The sequence below is a fragment of the Corylus avellana genome, chromosome 2 (assembly GCF_965113065.1).
Source record: "Corylus avellana chromosome 2, dhCorAvel1.hap1.2, whole genome shotgun sequence".
Taxonomy (NCBI): domain Eukaryota; kingdom Viridiplantae; phylum Streptophyta; class Magnoliopsida; order Fagales; family Betulaceae; genus Corylus; species Corylus avellana.
In genome coordinates this window covers 29,808,258-29,826,401 of record NC_142491.1, presented here as the reverse complement: position 1 = coordinate 29,826,401, position 18,144 = coordinate 29,808,258, and the positions used below count along the sequence as shown (strand labels likewise).

The window sequence follows — 18,144 nt, the reverse complement described above, 5'->3', positions numbered from 1 at the left end:
CAAAAAAAAAAAAAAAAAAAAGGAAAACAAAGTAAGCAAAAAGGGAAGGTGGAGAGTCCACAATAATTGGCATCAAATGCTTATTGGGATTCGCACTGTTGCTGAATTCCAAGATCTGCAACCATCAATTATTTTATTTATTATTAAATTATTTTTGAAAAACAAAAATAAAAGCCCCTCAAAGGCTTCCCATTGGTGGAGCTCTAAGCTTTATCTCCTTGTCTCTCTCAACTGGACAGAGAAAAGAAAAAAAAAAAAAAAAAAAAAAAAGCAGAAGAGAAATAGAAATAGTAGAAAACTAATACTAGTAGTGAGAGAAAAAGGCTGAAGAGCCAATTAGGGCTCCGTCGGAAAGTTGCACCCAAAAGGTAACGCCCTGCCTTTTTCTCCCTTTGGTTCTCTCTCTCTCTCTCCACACAGCTCGTCGGTTCCCCATTCTGCGCTCCAGACCATTTGGATTTTAGAGCGTCTTTCGTCAGCCTGACAACTTGCTCAAGACGAAGATGATGATGAAAAAGTAATTGACTGATTGATTCTTCCTGAGCCAACATTTCCTATTTTAGGTTTTTGGATTATGTTTTCAATCTTCTGGAGGGTGAAATTTGAGGATTTTAGCGTTGCTTTTTTGAGCGTTTCTGGGCCGGTGGAGTGCGATTCTGTGGATTCGAGATGGTTTTCTTCAGGTGATGAATTCGGAAGATCTCTTGTCAACTCTGGCTCTTGTTTGGTGTAGTATTTCGCTCTAATTCGTGTGGAACGCATGGATGATTCATGGCTTTTTATGAACTAAGGTTTTGGCTTTGAGCCCAGAAAGCATTGAATTTTTTCGTGGGTTTTGGAATCTTGGTACCAGAATTTCAACTTTTTTGGCTGGCGCTATGAGCTGCAAATTTTGGAAGGTTATGGTGTGGTAGAGATTTTGGGGGAACTAATAACGAAATGGCAGCCGAGTCGAACACAGGGTTTCACCGCGACGAAAGTTTCGGTTCTGCTATGAATCGGCACGCGATATCGTTTCAGTCCGGGGCGATAAACAGCACGTCCGAGATGATTCCGATGAGCAATTACTTTGGGATGAACAGCACTGGAGACATGGTGTTTTCTGGGAGTTCTTCCAACATCATTAACAACAATCCTGTGATAAGTCAGGCTGTGAACCCATCAGGTTCTTCTCTTGTTCTTGATTCGGTGCCCGGCCTCAAGCACGACACCGGGTTGGCCGTGGAGTGGTCGGTCGAGGAACAGTACAAATTAGAGGATGGCCTCGATAAGTATGTCTTTCTTCAGGAATTTGTTGTCATGTACATGATGCGTTGTTTTAAAATAATCATGTATTATTACTTGTCTCTTGTTCATTACATGGTATTTAATTTATGCTGCTCTGTTCCTCTATTTCTTGCTAAATTATTATCTGTTGACTATTTGGCCAGTTGCTCCCCTGAATATTTTTAGGGGGCATGATCTCATGGACTTGTTGGAGACTTGAAGTTAATAGTCTTTGATGCCTGTGGTACAAGTTTAAAAATGCCAAACAAATATATGAACTTCAGACGCACGCACACATATGATGCACTAAATATTTGGCAAAGCTTCAAACATTATGAGTTTTTACTGTTGATGGAAAGTCAATTGATTTGCTCTTGTGGCTCAATTAGCAAGCTCATTTTCATTTTTTCTTTTATTTGTGCCATAAACTTCTTGCAATTCAACACATCAAATTTTTCATAGCTTCAACTATTGCTTAAAATGTCTTAAAGTCTCACTCTTTGTTAATGTTATGAGTGTTTTTTTAGCTTCTCTTCACTCTTTTGGCATGTAATCTCTATATTGTAAGGCTTGCTATAGTAACCACTGTTTCTCTAAACCTGTTGAATGCTTGTTACACTAACTGCTTAAATTTTGTTATCTTTTGGACGTCTTTTACTTCTTTTACTTCTGTATTTCAGTTTTAATTTTCTTCTTTTTTTGGTGTTTTAATATTCATTTGTTGGTATTGTTTGTAACTCCCTAGGTTTTCTGATGAACCAAGTATCATGAGGTATATCAAGATTGCAGCCACATTGCGTGATAAAACTGTTCGTGATGTTGCTTTGAGATGTAGATGGATGACGGTAAGCTCTTCACTACATCTAATGATGTCTTTTGAGCTTTGTTCATCATTTCTGAACTTTTGAATCACATGATAGACTCTTTTCTAGCATTTGTGTGGTGAGAAAATGGTGTTATTTCTTTGTTTCCTTTATGCTGGTCAAGCAATTATTCTTATGAGTAACTAGACCATATAATATATATGAGTAGAGCAGAGAATTGAAATGCAAATGCTTATAATCAAACTAATTTCTCTTGCTTTTGACCTTCTAGGGAACCCAAATTGATGGGTGTTTCCTCTCCCCTCCCTTACTTTTCTTTTGTTTTTATATTTATAATGTAAGAATCTGCAACGTGCAAACAATTCTTTGGAGCCGGAGAAGCCAAAGTATTACCCGATCTGTGTAGAGGGGGTGTTTTATACGGGTCCGAGGTTTACCTAACAAGGTGGGTACACAAAATGGCCCTGCCTTGGAGGGGGTCCTCGTTATCAAAAAAAAAAAAAAAAAAATTGTAATGTTAGAATGGCATTTTGAATAGGTAGCATTTGACATTGATTTTTTTTTTTTTTTTGTTCTTGCATATAGGTAATACTGACATTTCTATTAAAAATCTTGTGCCTTTCTGCAATGCGTACTTGCCAAAATAAAATGTTTTTGTTTGGTTCTTATATGTTAAGAACATTTTACTCCCTTGTGCCTATGTGGATGAGGCGTAAAGTGCTAAATCTGTCATCATCCTCAATCATGTGGTTGATTCTCTAGAGTCCATTCAACTAATATTTCTTCTAAGAGAGCTACATTCGCTCTATCCCTTTCTCATCTTTTGTGGCATCGACTTACAAGGATCACTTCATTCCCAAGTAACCATCTTTATGCTTCAGATCCATATACGATGTTTGAGGTTTGAACTTTAGGTCGCGTCCTTTACTATTATTTGTCGACACTTCAAGCCAAATAATTATGAAGAGTATAGTGTCCAGTGTTTAATATGCTCTTGTTTGTTAAGGACTTTTCACCAAGTGGATTTTGTTCCTTGAAAGAGCCAAATAATTTATTTTTCCCCTTTTGATGATTAGCTTGAACTACTCCCCAAATCATGGTGGGGTTAAGATATTACTAATGGCCTAGTGGGTAAGGTAGGTTCATTTCACATCTAGTACCTGGGATTGCCACTGGGGTTCTTCTTTAAGGCTCAATTGGTGTGGAGAAAAGACGGAGTGATAATTGACAGGCTGGAAAAGCTGTGTTTTTATGAAGGTGGGAGGATTACTCTAATAAACTGAACTTTTCTAAAATTTCGATTTTCTGTTTTAGACGAACTTCTCATGTGCAGCAGGTTTCTCCTAATTCCAATAAAGTTCCTTATTAAAAAAAGAAAAGAAAAGTATTTAGAGTATTTTACCACTTATCTGCTTTCTTTCTTGCTTCCCGTTCCTAATTCTATGGCTAATCAGTTGGCAAAGTTGCAAGGGGATTTTTTGTGGGAAAGGGTTGGTGAGGAATTCAAATATTCTCTATTAAATTGGAAGGTGGTGTGCTTTCCTATTCTTAAAGGAGGACGAGGAATTTGAAAATTGAGCATCTCTAATCAAGTTCTTCTAGGGAGGTGATTGTGGCTATCTGGAGACAAGTTGAGTAACTTTTGGAGACATGTTATTTGTGTTAAAAAGGTTAAGGCCAGGATCAGTCGATGTGTCCAATGCTGAGAGGGTCATATTTGTTTGAGTTTGAAAAAGCTTAAGGGTTTGGGAGACATTTTTAAGGATTGTTAACTTTGTGGTAGGGGGTAGAAGGACAATAAGTTTGGTATGATTTTGGTTCATTGATGTATGGAGGGGGCACTTTACACAGGTCCAAAGCTTACCCGACAGGGGTGTGGGTACATGAAGTGGCCCTGCCTTGAAGAGTCTCCTCGTCATTAAAAAAAAAGAAAAAAAAGAAAAAAAACTAGAGTATTAGATTCACAGTCATTAAAATTCGCATCTGCAATTGGCATTCTTCGATTGAGAATTAAGTATCAATTAGTTTTATGGTAAGAAATGATTGACAAATGTTTTGAGACCATGAGAGGACTTTGGAAAAGATTAAGTCCTTTTTCTTCAAAACTTTGTATCTTTGGACAACTACTTATGTTTCTCCTTTAACAATTAGGTTATCTTTGAACACAAGCGCCACCGAGGGCGAGCTTCTTTGTATGGTCGGCGGCTTTGGACAAAATTCTGACTCTAGACAACCTCAGGAAACGTCAGGTGATTGTAACGAACAGGTGTTATATGTGCAAAAGGAGTGAGGAGACGGTGGATCATCTTCTCCTTCATTGCGAGGTTGCCTATGCCCTATGGTGTACTTTTTTTGGTCAGTTTGGGTTGTCTTGGGTGATGCCGAGGCGTATTTCGGACCTTCTCGCCTATTGGTGGTCCTCGGGGAGGAGGGGGAGTGCCACGGTTTGGAAGATGGTGCCCACTTACTTTTTCTGGTGTTTATGGAGAGAAAGGAATAGAAGGTGTTTTGAGGATTTAGAGGGACTTTGGAAGACATCCTAGCCTCTTGTTTTCATACTTTGTATCTATGGACTGTGGCGCATGTCTTTCCGGTGTCAATTACTTATGATGATTTTCTTTTTCGCTTTTCTTCTTCTTGTTAGGTGATTCCGTTGTATACTCCCAGTGTACTTTGGGACGCCTATACGCTTTTAATAAAACTTTTTATTACCTATCAAAAAAAAAAAAAAAAACTATTTCCTTTTTCTTTTTGCTCCTTCTAGTTGGATGCTTCCTCTTATATACTTCCTATGTACTCCTTGTTATGTCTTTGCTAATTAGCTTAAATGGCTGAAGGTTGATTTAAAACGCTAGAACAAGGACTTATTTGGAAATGTAGAGTAGAGAAAAAAGTCCTTAATGGAGCAGGGATCTAGTACCTTAATTTTTTTAGAAGGGGAAAGGCTTCTTGTAGAAGAGGAGAGAGTAAGAAGGGCTCTGGTGAAAGCAGATTTGGAGAACATAGTTCTTATGCTAGACGTTAGTTGGAGGCAGAAATCTAGGCGACTTGGTTAAAAGAAGGTGATCATAATACGGGACTTTTCCATCGTCTTGCCAACTCTCACAGAAGGAATAACTTTATCTCCAGTCTTAGCATTGATGGTATTGTTACCTCCGATCAAGAGGTGATCAATGATACAATCATTCAAAATTACAAGAGTCTCTTTACGGAAACAACTCATTAGCGCCTTAAATTAGATGTATTGGAGTTTCCTTGTTAGACTCAAAAATGGATTGGTTGGAGAGACCATTTCAAGAGGAGGAAGTTCGTCAGGCGTTGCTTAGTATGGATGATGATAAAGGACCGGGTCCGGATGGCTTGACTATTGCCTTCTTCCAATCTTGTTAGGTGATAGTGAAGGATGACCTTATGCGTGTCTTCCATAACTTTAATGAGCATGGTTTTGTTCGAAATGCTACTTTCATTGCCTTTATCCCTGAAAAGATTGGGTAGATGGAAGTAAGGAATTTCAGACATATCAACCTGAAGGGGGAGTGTCTATAATTGGCTAAGGTCCTTGCTATTAGAATGAAATAGATGTTGGGCTCACCCATATCGAATAGTCAAAATGCTTTTATTGGGGGGGGGGGGGGGGGGGGGGGGAAGACACTCTAAACTCTAAACTTAGTTCTTATAGCCAATGAGTGTTTGAATAGCAAACTAAAACCAGGAAATCATGGTGTTTTGTGCAAGCTGGACTTGGGAAAAGCCTACAACTATGTCCGCTGGGAGTTTCTCGCCTACCATCTTGGGTGCGCCTTGGCTGTGGCTCAAAATGGAGGGAATGGATGTCTGCCTATATCTCCATGGCTGGATTCTCTATATTGATTAATGGTAGCCCCACATGATTTCTTTGCTAGTTCCAAGGGCCTCTGCCAAGGGGACCTACCTTCACTTCTATTTGTGATTGTCATGGAGGCTCTAAGTAGGATGCTATCTAGAGCTACGATTGGGGGGTTATTTGTCTGGATTCCTGGTTGACCTCCAAATCGCAGCCCCTTTGGAAGACATTCTGAATTGTAGTATATCTTCTCCGCCTTTAAAATATTTGGAACTTCCTCTGGGTGCTTCTTTCAATTCAAAAGCTATTTGGGACGGGGTAGTTGAAAAATGGAAAGAAGATTGGCTAGTTGGAAGAAGATTTATTTGTCTTGAGGTGGTCATCTAACCTTTGTCAAGAGCACGTTATCCAGTTTACCTATGTACTTATCATTTTTTTTCGTTTACCAGCCAATATAACTAGAAGATTGGAGTGTCTTCAAAGGGACTTTCTTTGGGATGGTTTTGGTATCGAGCCCAAGCTTCATCTAGTGAACAGTAAGACTGTTTGCTCCCCAATTCCTAGAGAAGGTTTGAGTGTGAGAAACCTCATGCTATTTAATAAAGCTCTACCAAGTAAATGGCTTTTGAGATTTGCACAAGAAGAGAATTCCCCATGGAGACATGTGATTGTTGAGAGGATGGGGTTCAAAAAAGGGGCTGGTGTTTAGAGGACACTCGAGTGCCGCATGTGTTGGGCCTTTTCAAGAGTATTAGGATTGGCTGTTTAGGGTTTCTTGACCTTGGTCTCTTACAGAGTTGGGGACGGGTGTCGCATTTGCTTTTGGCATGATGTTTGGTGCGATGAAACAACTCAAGTCCTCATTCCTGAAACTCTATTCTATAGCTCATGACAAAGAGGCCTTAATGTCAAATTACTTGGACCCTTTTGGCACATATCAATTGGAATTCAAGTTTCTTCTGGGCAGTCTAGGATTTGGAATTGGATTCCTTTTTCATATTCCTCGACCTATTGTACTGCTCAAAAACCCATACAGGAGAGACTAAAAAAATGTTGTTGACCCCAACATGCAATCATGGCTTTGAAGTGAAGAGTTACTATAACTTACTATAGTATGGAGAGTCTCGTGTTTTTCCATGGAAGAGCATTTGGAAGGTGAAGGTTCCGTCTTGCATTTCTTTCTTCACTTGGATGACAACATAGGTAAAATCCTCACGACCGATAACCTTAGAAGATAGGGTCTTTCTCATGTTAATTGGTGTGTCTTTGCAAAAAGAAACGAGCAGATTGTCAATCACTTTCTCTCATCCATTGTGAGCTTACTAGCGAGATCTGTCACTTGGTTCCCATCTTATTCGAAGTTTCATGGGTCATGCCTAGCACTATCTTAGAGCTGCTTCATTGTTGGAAGACTCAAGGGCGGGGACACTCCAAAGAGGCCATCTGAAAAGTTATGCATGCATTTTAACGTGGAGCATTTGGAGCGTAAGAAATTGGCACCTATTTGAGGATTCCATGTCTAATGTGCTATGTTTAAAATCCTCCTTTTTGAGATCCCTTTTAGATTGGGTTGTAGCATATGTTCCTAATTTTTTCTCAAATCTTGTAGATCTTGTCAACTTTTTAGGTTTTTGACACCATTAGGGTGGTTGCATCTCTTGTATAATTTTTTTGTATGAGGGCTTTGCCTCTTCTTCTAATAAATTATTCATAAAAAAGATTCACATGGTCATTTGAATATTGGGAGTCAAATTCAGTTGAATTATTGGTTTGAGTATAATAGTACCTCTTGCTCCCCCATAAAGTAGCAGTATGATGTAGGCTAACTAGAATTGGGAGATCTGAGGTTTGGTACTTTTCCTACCTTTAGTAGTCTCTAGGGGTGAATTGGGTGATTCCCAGGGCAGTTATGGAGATGCTTACATGTCAAAAAGAGAGGTTTGATGGTTGTGAGATTTGAAGTGTTGTCCCAGTTGTCTTATATGGACATTGTGGCAAGAGCAAACTAATCATAATTTTAGAGGTTATGCTTAATCAGAACTTTTTAAAGTTTTTTTTTTTAGCAAAACGCAAGACCTCCCCAATATTGGGTCAGCGGCAAAGTGATCCCTCGTGGTTTGATTTAGATATTAAACTCCCAGAACTAAGCAAAATGGTAAGATAGGTCTTATCCACCTTCGATCAAACCTGTGTTAATTCAATGAATTTTTGTTTTAATCTTATTTCTTTCATGCTTTCTCATCTTCCACTTCCTCTTCTTCTTCATTCTATCAACCCAAACTGTCCAAAAGAAAGAAGCTGCCAGAGTGGGACATCGTCCTGACCTCCTCCCTAACCATAAAGAAATGACTTTGTTGCTAACCAGGCCAGCATTGAGGACACGTAATGCCTAAAAATTCAAAACAACTTATAGATACGAAATGAGGGTGACCCGTGATTAAACATCAGATTCTTACTCATGCAAAGAAATTATTTCTTGGCAATTTGCTTGGCACTTTTGCCCTTCTTACAAAATTCCCAAGGAGTAGAAGCCACTCAACCATTAGGGAGAAAGGCACTTGTAGTTCTAGTACTTGGCAAGAGCCTGAATTGGAAACTGGAACCAACTCATTGATTAACTCCCGATAAGTAAGACAACCCCTTTCATCATCAGATTTGACCTCCTTGGCCTCAACAGCCCCCAGTTGCTCAAAAGAGTTGACAAAACAGTATTTAAGCAATTACCCAAATGAGAATTTGGTAAAAAAAAGGTAAGGCTCGAGAAGATCAAAGTTATTAGAAAAGTGAAAGAAAGTACACACAAAGGCAGAGAGAATGAGAAAAAGTGGGGTGCGGGGTACGAAAGATGAACAAGCATAAGGGCATTAAAAAAAAACCTTGAATTAGTGGAAGTTGGGCAGAAGGTATGGAAGGAGCAAACTATTTTGCTTAGTTAATTTTCTGAAGGCTTTTGAACATTAGCAGCTCATTTTGTTGCTTGTTTGTTATGTTACCGCAACGGCTTTCGTGCATAGGCAGCTCAATCCGTTGCTTGTTGGATCATGACCCCATTCTTAAGAAGCTGTACAGAGCTTTATCTAATGCCGTCTGGGAAAGCCAACTCCCTGGTTCAACACCCACCTTTGCTCCATCGAACCACTCTTAAAATGATTCGCAAATCTACTACCTGACCATGTGAAGAGAGAGGCAAGGCTCCCATGGAGATCCAAGCTAAAACCATTGAGGGATCACTTTTCCACTGAGCCAAAGTTGTAGGAGTTGTTTTGTGAACACCTCACTTTCAATCTTTATAACTTTTTCCTTTTTAAAACTTTTTAGAGTGCAACATCTATGGGAGCTTGCTGTGAACAACTCCTTTGTAATGACGTTTTTCTTTATTTTTTTCTCTTATAAATATCTTGGGGAAAGTCCATACCCTCCTCAAATTATTACCCAATTGACAATGTCACCCCAAACTTTCAATTGTGACAATATCCTCTCCCAAACTATCAAATATTGTCAATGTTCCCCCCAATGACGAAACTACCCTTGGTAAAATAAAAACAAAAAATACTAAAACTTCTATAAAAAACCTAAAACTATATCCAAGGGCATTAGATACTAAACTGCCCTTGGATTATATATATAATCGAAAAAAAAAAAAACCTTTTTATAAGCAAAAAATTAAAAAATTTTGTTTATTTTTTTTTTGTTTGTTTGTTTGTTTTTTTTTTTTATTTTTATAAAAATTGAAAATTTTCGTTTTTTATTTTTTGTCAAAATTTCTGTTTTAAATTTTTTTTTAAAGAAAATTTTCCGTTTTTAAAAAAACTAAAATTTTTGTTTAATAAATATAAAATTTTCATTTTTTAAAACAGAATTTAAAGAAAAAATCGTTTTTTTTTTAAAAAAAAAATTAAAAATTAAAATTTTTTATTTTTTATTTTTTTGAATATATAGGGGTATTTTATATTTTTGTTAGCCTTGGGAGAACATTGACAATGTTTTGGTAGTTTGGGGGGGACATCATCACAATTGAAAGTTTAGGGAGACATTGTCAATTGGGTGGTAGTTTGAGAGGGATATTTGGATTTTACCCAAATATCTTTGACCTATTAAAAAAAAAAAGAAAACAAAAAAAAGAAAAAGTGAAAGTTGAGTCTTGGCATATGTTAGGAGGGATGTTTTTTTGTTTCAGTAGAACAAGAGAAGAGTAACCTTTTTGCTATTTGATGGATTTTCTTGTTGAACAATCCACAAGGGTAGCTTATAATGTCAAAAGGCATAATCATGTTTGGGGATGTGTCCTTAGCCAGTCTGAAAGGAAGTGTCAGTGTCTGCTCTTGTGCAAATGTCAGCATAGAGCCATGGATTAATTTTTTTTGTATTTATCAATATTTTTGTGAGTGCAAAATATTTATGAATGTTATGTGTTTGTTCTACTTGTGCATAAAATAACTTTACATCTGTTGATCTGTCTCAAAAGTACATATGGAACTTTTTGCAGAGAAAGCGAAGAAAACCTGAAGAACATAACATGGGGAAAAAGGTGAATAACCGAAAGGTATGTTAGTGAAATTTATGAAAGTCTCTGATATTTATTAATTTTTAATCTCTTATGTTATGAAGGTAACTTTAAGTTGCTTAGGAAAAAAGAAAAAAATTGACAGGTGACCTTAAGTTATTTTCACTCAAGATCTTCAGCACAAAATAAAATTAATTCCTCCAATTGAAATATATGCCACTTCCAAGATTGCACATTTACTTATCCTAAGATCAGTTATTATCTGCCTAACAATTAACTGGCCATGTGTATCTCACTCTGCCATTTCTAAATTTCTAATACTTCTGTCTTACATTAAATATGATATTTAAATATATTTTATTACTAATTAATATATCTGTGTGTGTGAGTGAGAGAGCATACATGCGTGCGTGTTTTGTCTTAACCCCACAGATTTTTCTTTTTCCTGTCACCAACTCTTTACACTGTCAACATGCTTGCAGTTTCATCTAATGAAACTTGCAGCATCAGTTTCCACATGGAGACATTGCTTACAGTCGCAAGAAGCATATATTGGTAGCTAGTTTGATGTAATGTAATAATATGTATCAACACTGGACTAGTGATAAAAGTTCATATAGTGAACTTAATTTGTTACTATTCATTTGCTTAGTTATAAAACCATAGATGCATCCTGTTTTAATTTATTGAATCAATTAATGTCTTTAGGATCTAATGTTGATTGAAGAACCAGTATTCTAAAGATCATCCTTCTTCAGGATAAGCTGATGGAGTCATCTTCAAAGACCAATATACATTCTTCTTTGCCACTGAACGTTGCTGCATATCCCCATATAATGGATCATATGGATCAGAATGGGCGCATGCCTTATGAAGGTTAGTGTTTTTCATATGATCTACGAAAATATCTGATGCGACAAGGAGAACTTAGATTTAGTGTAGATCTGATGTGAACTAGCCAAAGATGTCATATTTCAAGCAAATTGATGCTTACAAAAGGGTGTAAGAAGAAATTCCAAGAATAATCAAAATTATAGCAAAGAGAAGAAGATAAGATTGAAGTTGGAACAGTAAAACATCAATTTTCTAGGCTCCAAAGAGTCCAGGAACTCAGATCTGAAATGTCATATATTAGAGAAGAAAAGGATGCCTACAATAACTCAAAAAAAGCTTCTTCTCTTTTTTTTTTTTTCTGTTTTTTTCTCCTAAGACACTAAAAAAAGGGAGGCTATTTATAATGACCTGAGTAACCCTAGAATCTTAGCCCTTCATCTTTCATAGAACAAATAAATCTTAACGATCCAACTTCATTAAAAGTTGCATGCTAGTCACATGACCTTTTTAAAATACTAAAAACATAATAAATAATAAAAGACTGGTCTAGGAATAGCTAATGGACTGGATAAAATAGATTAGTGGCCTTCTTTGCTTTGGGCTTAGATGCTCATGCATCAATATCGTTGTTATTCTTTTTTAACATTTAAAACTATTTAGTTGCATATTCCTGTTAGTTCACTTCTTCCTTTGTTTTTGCTATCAATATTCTTTTACTATTGCAGCTAAACATTCTACACTGCTGAATTAGCAGTGTGATATTAGACAATCCTAAGTGATTGCTGTAGATTTAGTTTATGAATTCCTACTTGTGTTTAAATTTCCTTCTTTTTTTAGCTATGGTATTTTAGTAAAGAGAACTGAAATAATAAGTCATTACATGGCCCATGGTGGGGACACAGTGGTGCTGTCTCAAAATTGTTCTCTTGATACTATTGGAAGTGCCACCCCCCAACTATCACCCCTCTACTGTGGTGGGTGGGGCAACCCCACTTGCGAAGGAGGTGGTGGGATGACCCGCCCATGCCCTTCACCAGTGAGGGCATGGCCCTTTGCCAATATGGGCATGGTGGGGGCGTTGCTCTCTACCCAATGAGGGTGTGGTTGGGCGAAGGGCCACACCCTCACTAGTTGAGGGTACCCACAGCCTTATTGGGTGGAGGGTGTAGGTGGGTTACCCCACCCCAACAAAGAAGTAATAGTGGGGTGGCCTCCCACTCACTTCTGCCCCCCTCCTTTTTTTCCCTTAATTTTTTTTTTCTTGACTTTTTGTTTTTTTGCCATAAGTCAATTTCTATTAAAACCCTAATGGCAGGCACAGAAAAGGAACAAAATTGATAACATAGTATACCTTTAGGAGTGATTTGAGAAGTTTTACACTATTAGAAGTGACTTGGTAAAAGGTTAAGCTCAAGGAGCCTTTACATTGTTTTTCCCTAAATATAAATTATAGGGGTAACTTCACTTTAGACCCTTGAATTACCACGCGATTTGAAAAGCCCTCCCAAACTTCAAAACCTCTCAATTTGAACCTCTGAACTTTCGATTGTAGTTAATTTGAACTCCTCCGTCATATTTAGCTGTTAACTTTCCTGATTTACCCCTAAAAAGACCAAAATATTCTTGATTTTTTTTTAACTATATATATTAATTTGAAATTAAGGATAAATTTGAAATTTTATAAAAAAGTCAGGGGTATAAACGTCATTGTCTCACTTTTAACGTTTAAAATCTAATGGAGGGGTTCAAATTGATTGCAATTGAAAGTTCAGGGGTCTAAATTGAGAGGTTTTGAAGTTTGGGAGGGCTTCTCAAATCGCGTGGTAATTCATGGGTCTAAAGTGAAGTTACTCCTAAATTATAAGAGTTTTGAAAAATTATGCTTTCTTGGTGTTGATTTCTATTGCTAGCCATAAGGAGGAGGCCTTGATGACAGATCTTGTACAATTTTCTAACAACTCGTTATAGTTGAATGTCTCCCTTATCAAAATGGTGAATGACTGATAGGTGGAGTTGGTCACTTCGCTCTTTAATCTTTTGTAATCTCTTAGGTTGAGCAGAGGTGGCGAGGATAGAATGTGTTGGATCCCTTCCAAAAGGCAGAGGTTTGAGGTCAGATATTTTTATAATGCACTTAGCCCCTTGTTAGCTCTTCTTTTCGTTGGAATAGTATTTGGAGAAGTAAGGCACCCACGAGAGTGAAGTTCTTTGTTTGGACTAGTGTGTTGGGAAATATATTGACTTTGGATAATTTAAGGAAGTGACATGTCTTTGTGATGGACTTGTGTTTTATATGCAAGAAAAGCAAGGGAATCCATTGGTCACTTTTTGCTCCATTACGAGGTGACTTGAGACTTGTGGTGTTGGTCTTTCATCTTTTTGCGATAGAGTGGGTTATGCCCCCCAACAGTTGGTGGAGCTGTTGGCTAATTGGAGAGGTTAGTTTGGAAGCCACTATAATATAGAAGCCTGGATGATGGTTCCTATGACACCCCAAGAAGTTAGTTCAACATTGGGAAGATGATATGCTCCATTGAGTGGGTGAATTATAAAGGTGCTCATGGGTGCTAAGTCCACATTATAAGGGTTCCTTACAAGGTGAGCTGGCTCTACAAGTGATTTTAGAGAGTTTCAATTGCAACTTGACCAGTCCTTTTTGAGTGATGGCGTAAATGTTGCTAGTGCTTTCCTAGGTTGTGATAGTTCCCTTGTGCTTAATGTTGTGTATTTGACGGGAATGCAATGCGCGAAATTTTTGAAGATTGTGAGAGTTCGGTGATAAAGTTCACAGCAATTATGTTCAAATCTCTCTATGTTTGGATAGTTGCTCACAATAGTTGTTTTTCTAATTTCTTAGAGTTTCTAGATTTTTGTTCTCCCTAGTTGGGTGCCTCTCAATTGAATACCAAGTAGTGCTTATGTTTCATCTATCTTTCCTTTTTGCCACCTCTCAACTAATATATGTTATCTCAAGTTAATCGTTAAAGCTGCACAGATGTACTGTCTTTACAATTTTTTATTTTATGTAGGTGTCAATGGTTGCAAGTCATCTAGTTTACTGAGATTATTGTTTTCTTTGGCAGTCTCAGGAATAGGTGGTGCAGCAAAGCATCTCTTGGAACAGAATGCTCAAGCTTTTAACCAAATTTCAGATAATCTGTCCACATACAAGGTGAATTCCTAATACCCTATTTTTCTTGGTGATTCTTTTACAGTAAATTTGCAAAGGATGTTGATGCAAACAATAAATAGTAGCTATAGGGAAAGAAAAGGGGGATGCAGTCTGTCTTACTGTTAGGCATAGTTGATACAACATATGAAACAAGTCAACTTAGTTATCTAAGAAAACATAGAGGTTCATTCATGCGTGCAAGAGTGCTACCTACCATTATGCAGCCCATAGGTTCAAAGTGGCCGCCAATGCACCAATATGTAGAGTTTAAGCACAGTAAACATGTAACATTGTCAATGCGAAGAATGACAGACAGATAATTATGCTATTTTTATGAACCTGCCATTCCATAGCATTAACCTAAGTGGTCATCTTGTGTTAGCTTATTACATCTGACTTATTGATTTGTTGGTTTCAGTCATCAGATTCATCCCTAGGAGGATAAAAGAGGAAAAAAGAAAAAGGGAAATTTTGCATCTGATTTTGTCTGTACAAAAAATTGCTTTTAACAGAATTTATCAGTTTTTGATGGAACTATATATACTCACTATGCACAAAAGTTGAGGCTTTTATATCACTTGGTATTGATGCCTATAACTCAGTGGTCCAATCTGGATCTGAACTCATATTTTCCCACAATGAGATGCTATAGTCGATACTTTGCCTTAATAATTTTTTTTTTTATAAGTAATGTCATATCATAAATAAAGCGCAGATGGGCGCAAAGAGTATACAAGAGACCCAGAAGATGAAGAAAAAGAACATTAAGTCAAAAAATTTGCAAATTTAGAACCAAATAAGCTAGATGTGCTGAGATCCAAATGTGTAATTTGTTCACCATAGTCTTCTACAACTATGTCACTAATGTCTCTACGTCTTCAAAGTGCTGACCATTCCTCTCAGTCCAAAGACACCACATTAAACGCATCGGAACCAGCCTCCATACTTCCTTTATTGTACCGCACCCAACCAAAGCGTCCCAACTGTTCAACAAATCAATGAACTGTTTTGGCATAACCCACTCTGCACCAAACAATTTAAGAATATAATTCCATAGTTCTCTCTCGACTTTACAATGAAGTAATAAGTGGTCAATGGACTCCCCACTTTTCTTACAATGCAACACCACTCAACCACCGCACTATTCCTCTTTCTCAAATTGTCAAGCACCAAATTTTCCTTAAAGTTGTCCACACAAAAAATGCCACCCTTGAAGGAGCCTTGACTCTCTAGATACTCCTCCATGGGAAAGAGGAACCATTCAGGTTAACACTGTATAGAACGGCTTCACTTTAAACCAACCCCTTTTGGAAGGGCTCCAATCTAATCTATTCGTTTGTTCATGTCTTAACTGGACAGAATACAACTTCTTGAAGAAAGAGAGTACCATTGCCATCTCCCAATCCTGAATTGGTCGGGTAAAAATAACATTCCAATGGAGATTCCTATCTTGAAGATGCATATTATTCACCACCTACACATCTTTACTCTAAGCAATGCTAAACAAATCCGGGTAAGAGACTTTCAACAGTTGATCCTCGCACCAAATATTATGCCAGAAACTAACTCATGATCGAATCCCCACCTTAAAATGGATAAATTGTGAAAACTTGACCCATCCCCTTCTAATATGTTTCCAAACTCCCACTCCAAATGTCTCCATCACCTCCTCAGAACACCAATCAACCCTTGTTCACTCGTTTAGTTTCAATCACCAATCTCCATATATAATGCCTCTCGCTCCACAACATATCGCCACAACCACTTTCCCTAAAGTGCTCAATTAAATTGAATCAGATTTTCAATAAATTTCTGAAGAAGCAATATCAATAATTAGTCATAGAATGAGAATATGAATAAAATTTCCTAAAACTACTATGCATTAGAGATTAAAAATGACATTAATCTCTCTACTACTATCCATATCTAATCAACCAATATAGCTAGCTGCTTATGATAAGCATAATTTACCTAATGAGAAATCAATTTCTTTTTAGCGATATAATGGATAAGCAAATTTAGGTTTACAGTTTGAGTAATTTAACCATGCTTGTTTTTTTAATCTGAGAACAAGCATGCTTGTTTTTTATTTTGTTTCTCTTTTTCTTTTGTATTTTTTGGTAAGTGCAAGCATGGTGGGTTTTATGGCACAAAACAGTGAGCTCTTGGTGCTCTCTTGGCCCAGATGGGTTTGTGTATGTCAACTTTTTCCTATTAATTTGTCTTGTAACTTCCAATGGATCCCTTTTTTGAGTTTTGCTAAATAAGTTCTGGGTCCCTGAATGTGTGAGAATCATTGCGTAGTAAAACAGCCTCATTTTCTCCTCTCTTACCTTTCTACCTTTTAAGATGTTTGCAATTGTTTTTTCCTGTTGCTGTGTGTGTGGGGGGATCTTCTCACCTATACTTATATCAACATGATATAAATTGCCTTATCTTCTAGGTATTAGTTAGATAAGAATAATTGTGTTTTTTTAGCTGGGGTAATAATTTTCTGCTTCTGTAAACAGTTTCAGGATAACATCAATCTCTTCTGTAAGACGAGAAACAATATTTCTGCTATCCTAAATGAGTATGTGGATATTCTTTATATGTTAGTCTTAATTTAAATGCTGTCAATTCCTGTTCTGGTATATATTAGGGTTTGATTAAGCTATTGCTTTTTGTGAATACTTTTTCAATCTTTGTAGTATGAGAGATATGCCTGGCATAATGAGCCAAATGCCGCCACTGCCTGAATGCATAAACGAGGATCTTGCAAACAATATTTTGCGTAACACAACTTAGGTAAGCTGTTACTTGAGTTACATCAATTTGCACTCTTATATGTTGTCTCAGAGAGGATTTCCATTTATGTGGGTGGGCCTCTACGTTTCTCTTTGTTGAAGGTTTTTCATATGAACTCTTGTTCTTCCTGAGTCTCTGACCTCAATTAATTTGAACTGTGTGGAGATTATCAGTATACTAGATCAAGTTTACAATTTCCTCAATATGATGTCCATCCTTATTATCCTCCCTGTTAGGAGTTTGACATGGAATGTTATATTATTTATTTATTGCTCAGTATTGTGTGACTGGAAATAGACAAAATTTGGACTGAACGATTTATTGTTTCCTTTTTTTAACAATTCTAGCAGACAAATTAGTGATCCTGATGGACAGCCTGTCTAAAATGTCTGAGCTCACCAGTGTGTACAAGTTCTTTAATTAACTGGGAAGCCAAGTTATATACATTTGGGGTGAGATGCACTTGAGGAGCCCTAGCTTATTTGAGAACTAGACACGGCCTCTTCAATTTTTGGGCTTCGGATTTACTGATCCCTCATCTATTGTGTTTCCTCTGCAGTTAGAACTTGTACTGTTATTGTTGTATAAATAAATAAATTATTTTGTGCATAAGGATAATGATATATGAGTATAGTTGGAGATAAATGCACTCTTTATTATTTTCAATTCTTAATTTTCATTTGTATCTTTTATGTTGTAGATTGCCATGGTTTATCTTGTTAATTGGCATTAAGAAAGGGTTTGTTTTGGCTAGTCAAAATAACAAGAACATTTTTTTCGTATAAGCAAACAACAATTATTGAAAAGCGCAGAAGGCACCATCTAAGTATACAGAGAAACTCTTAGCTAGAAAGAGAAGAGGGTTTAGTGGGTGGGTGGGGGGGACTAAACACATTAATATCTACAGCAGCTGTCCGGTGAAAAAAAAAAGGGG

At 37.1% G+C, this 18,144-nt stretch overlaps 1 protein-coding gene across 2 annotated transcripts; it reads left to right on the top strand.

The window, feature by feature from the left end:
- The first annotated feature begins 305 nt into the window (after positions 1–305).
- LOC132162849 (uncharacterized) lies at positions 306–17,876 on the top strand. Of its 2 annotated transcripts, none has more exons than XM_059573070.2 (8): positions 306–1,271; positions 2,012–2,111; positions 10,400–10,456; positions 11,176–11,293; positions 14,335–14,423; positions 16,934–16,995; positions 17,114–17,210; positions 17,561–17,876. In XM_059573070.2, exons 1-7 carry the CDS (start codon positions 940–942, stop codon positions 17,208–17,210), a joined length of 855 nt encoding a protein of 284 aa, XP_059429053.1. In that variant the 5' UTR covers positions 306–939; the 3' UTR covers positions 17,561–17,876. The 2 variants fall into 2 exon arrangements, with proteins under 2 accessions (XP_059429053.1, XP_059429059.1); XM_059573076.2 differs by having other exon boundaries at positions 17,558–17,876.
- Positions 17,877–18,144: the final 268 nt, after the last annotated feature.

Bases quoted from the DNA above. Each gene is read 5' to 3' on its own strand.
- LOC132162849 (XM_059573070.2), top strand. From the start codon at position 940: ATGGCAGCCGAGTCGAACACAGGGTTTCACCGCGACGAAAGTTTCGGT. The intron at 2,112-10,399 runs GTAAGCTCTTCA...AACTTTTTGCAG, and splicing joins TGAGATGTAGATGGATGACG to AGAAAGCGAAGAAAACCTGA. The intron at 11,294-14,334 runs GTTAGTGTTTTT...TTTCTTTGGCAG, and splicing joins TGGGCGCATGCCTTATGAAG to TCTCAGGAATAGGTGGTGCA.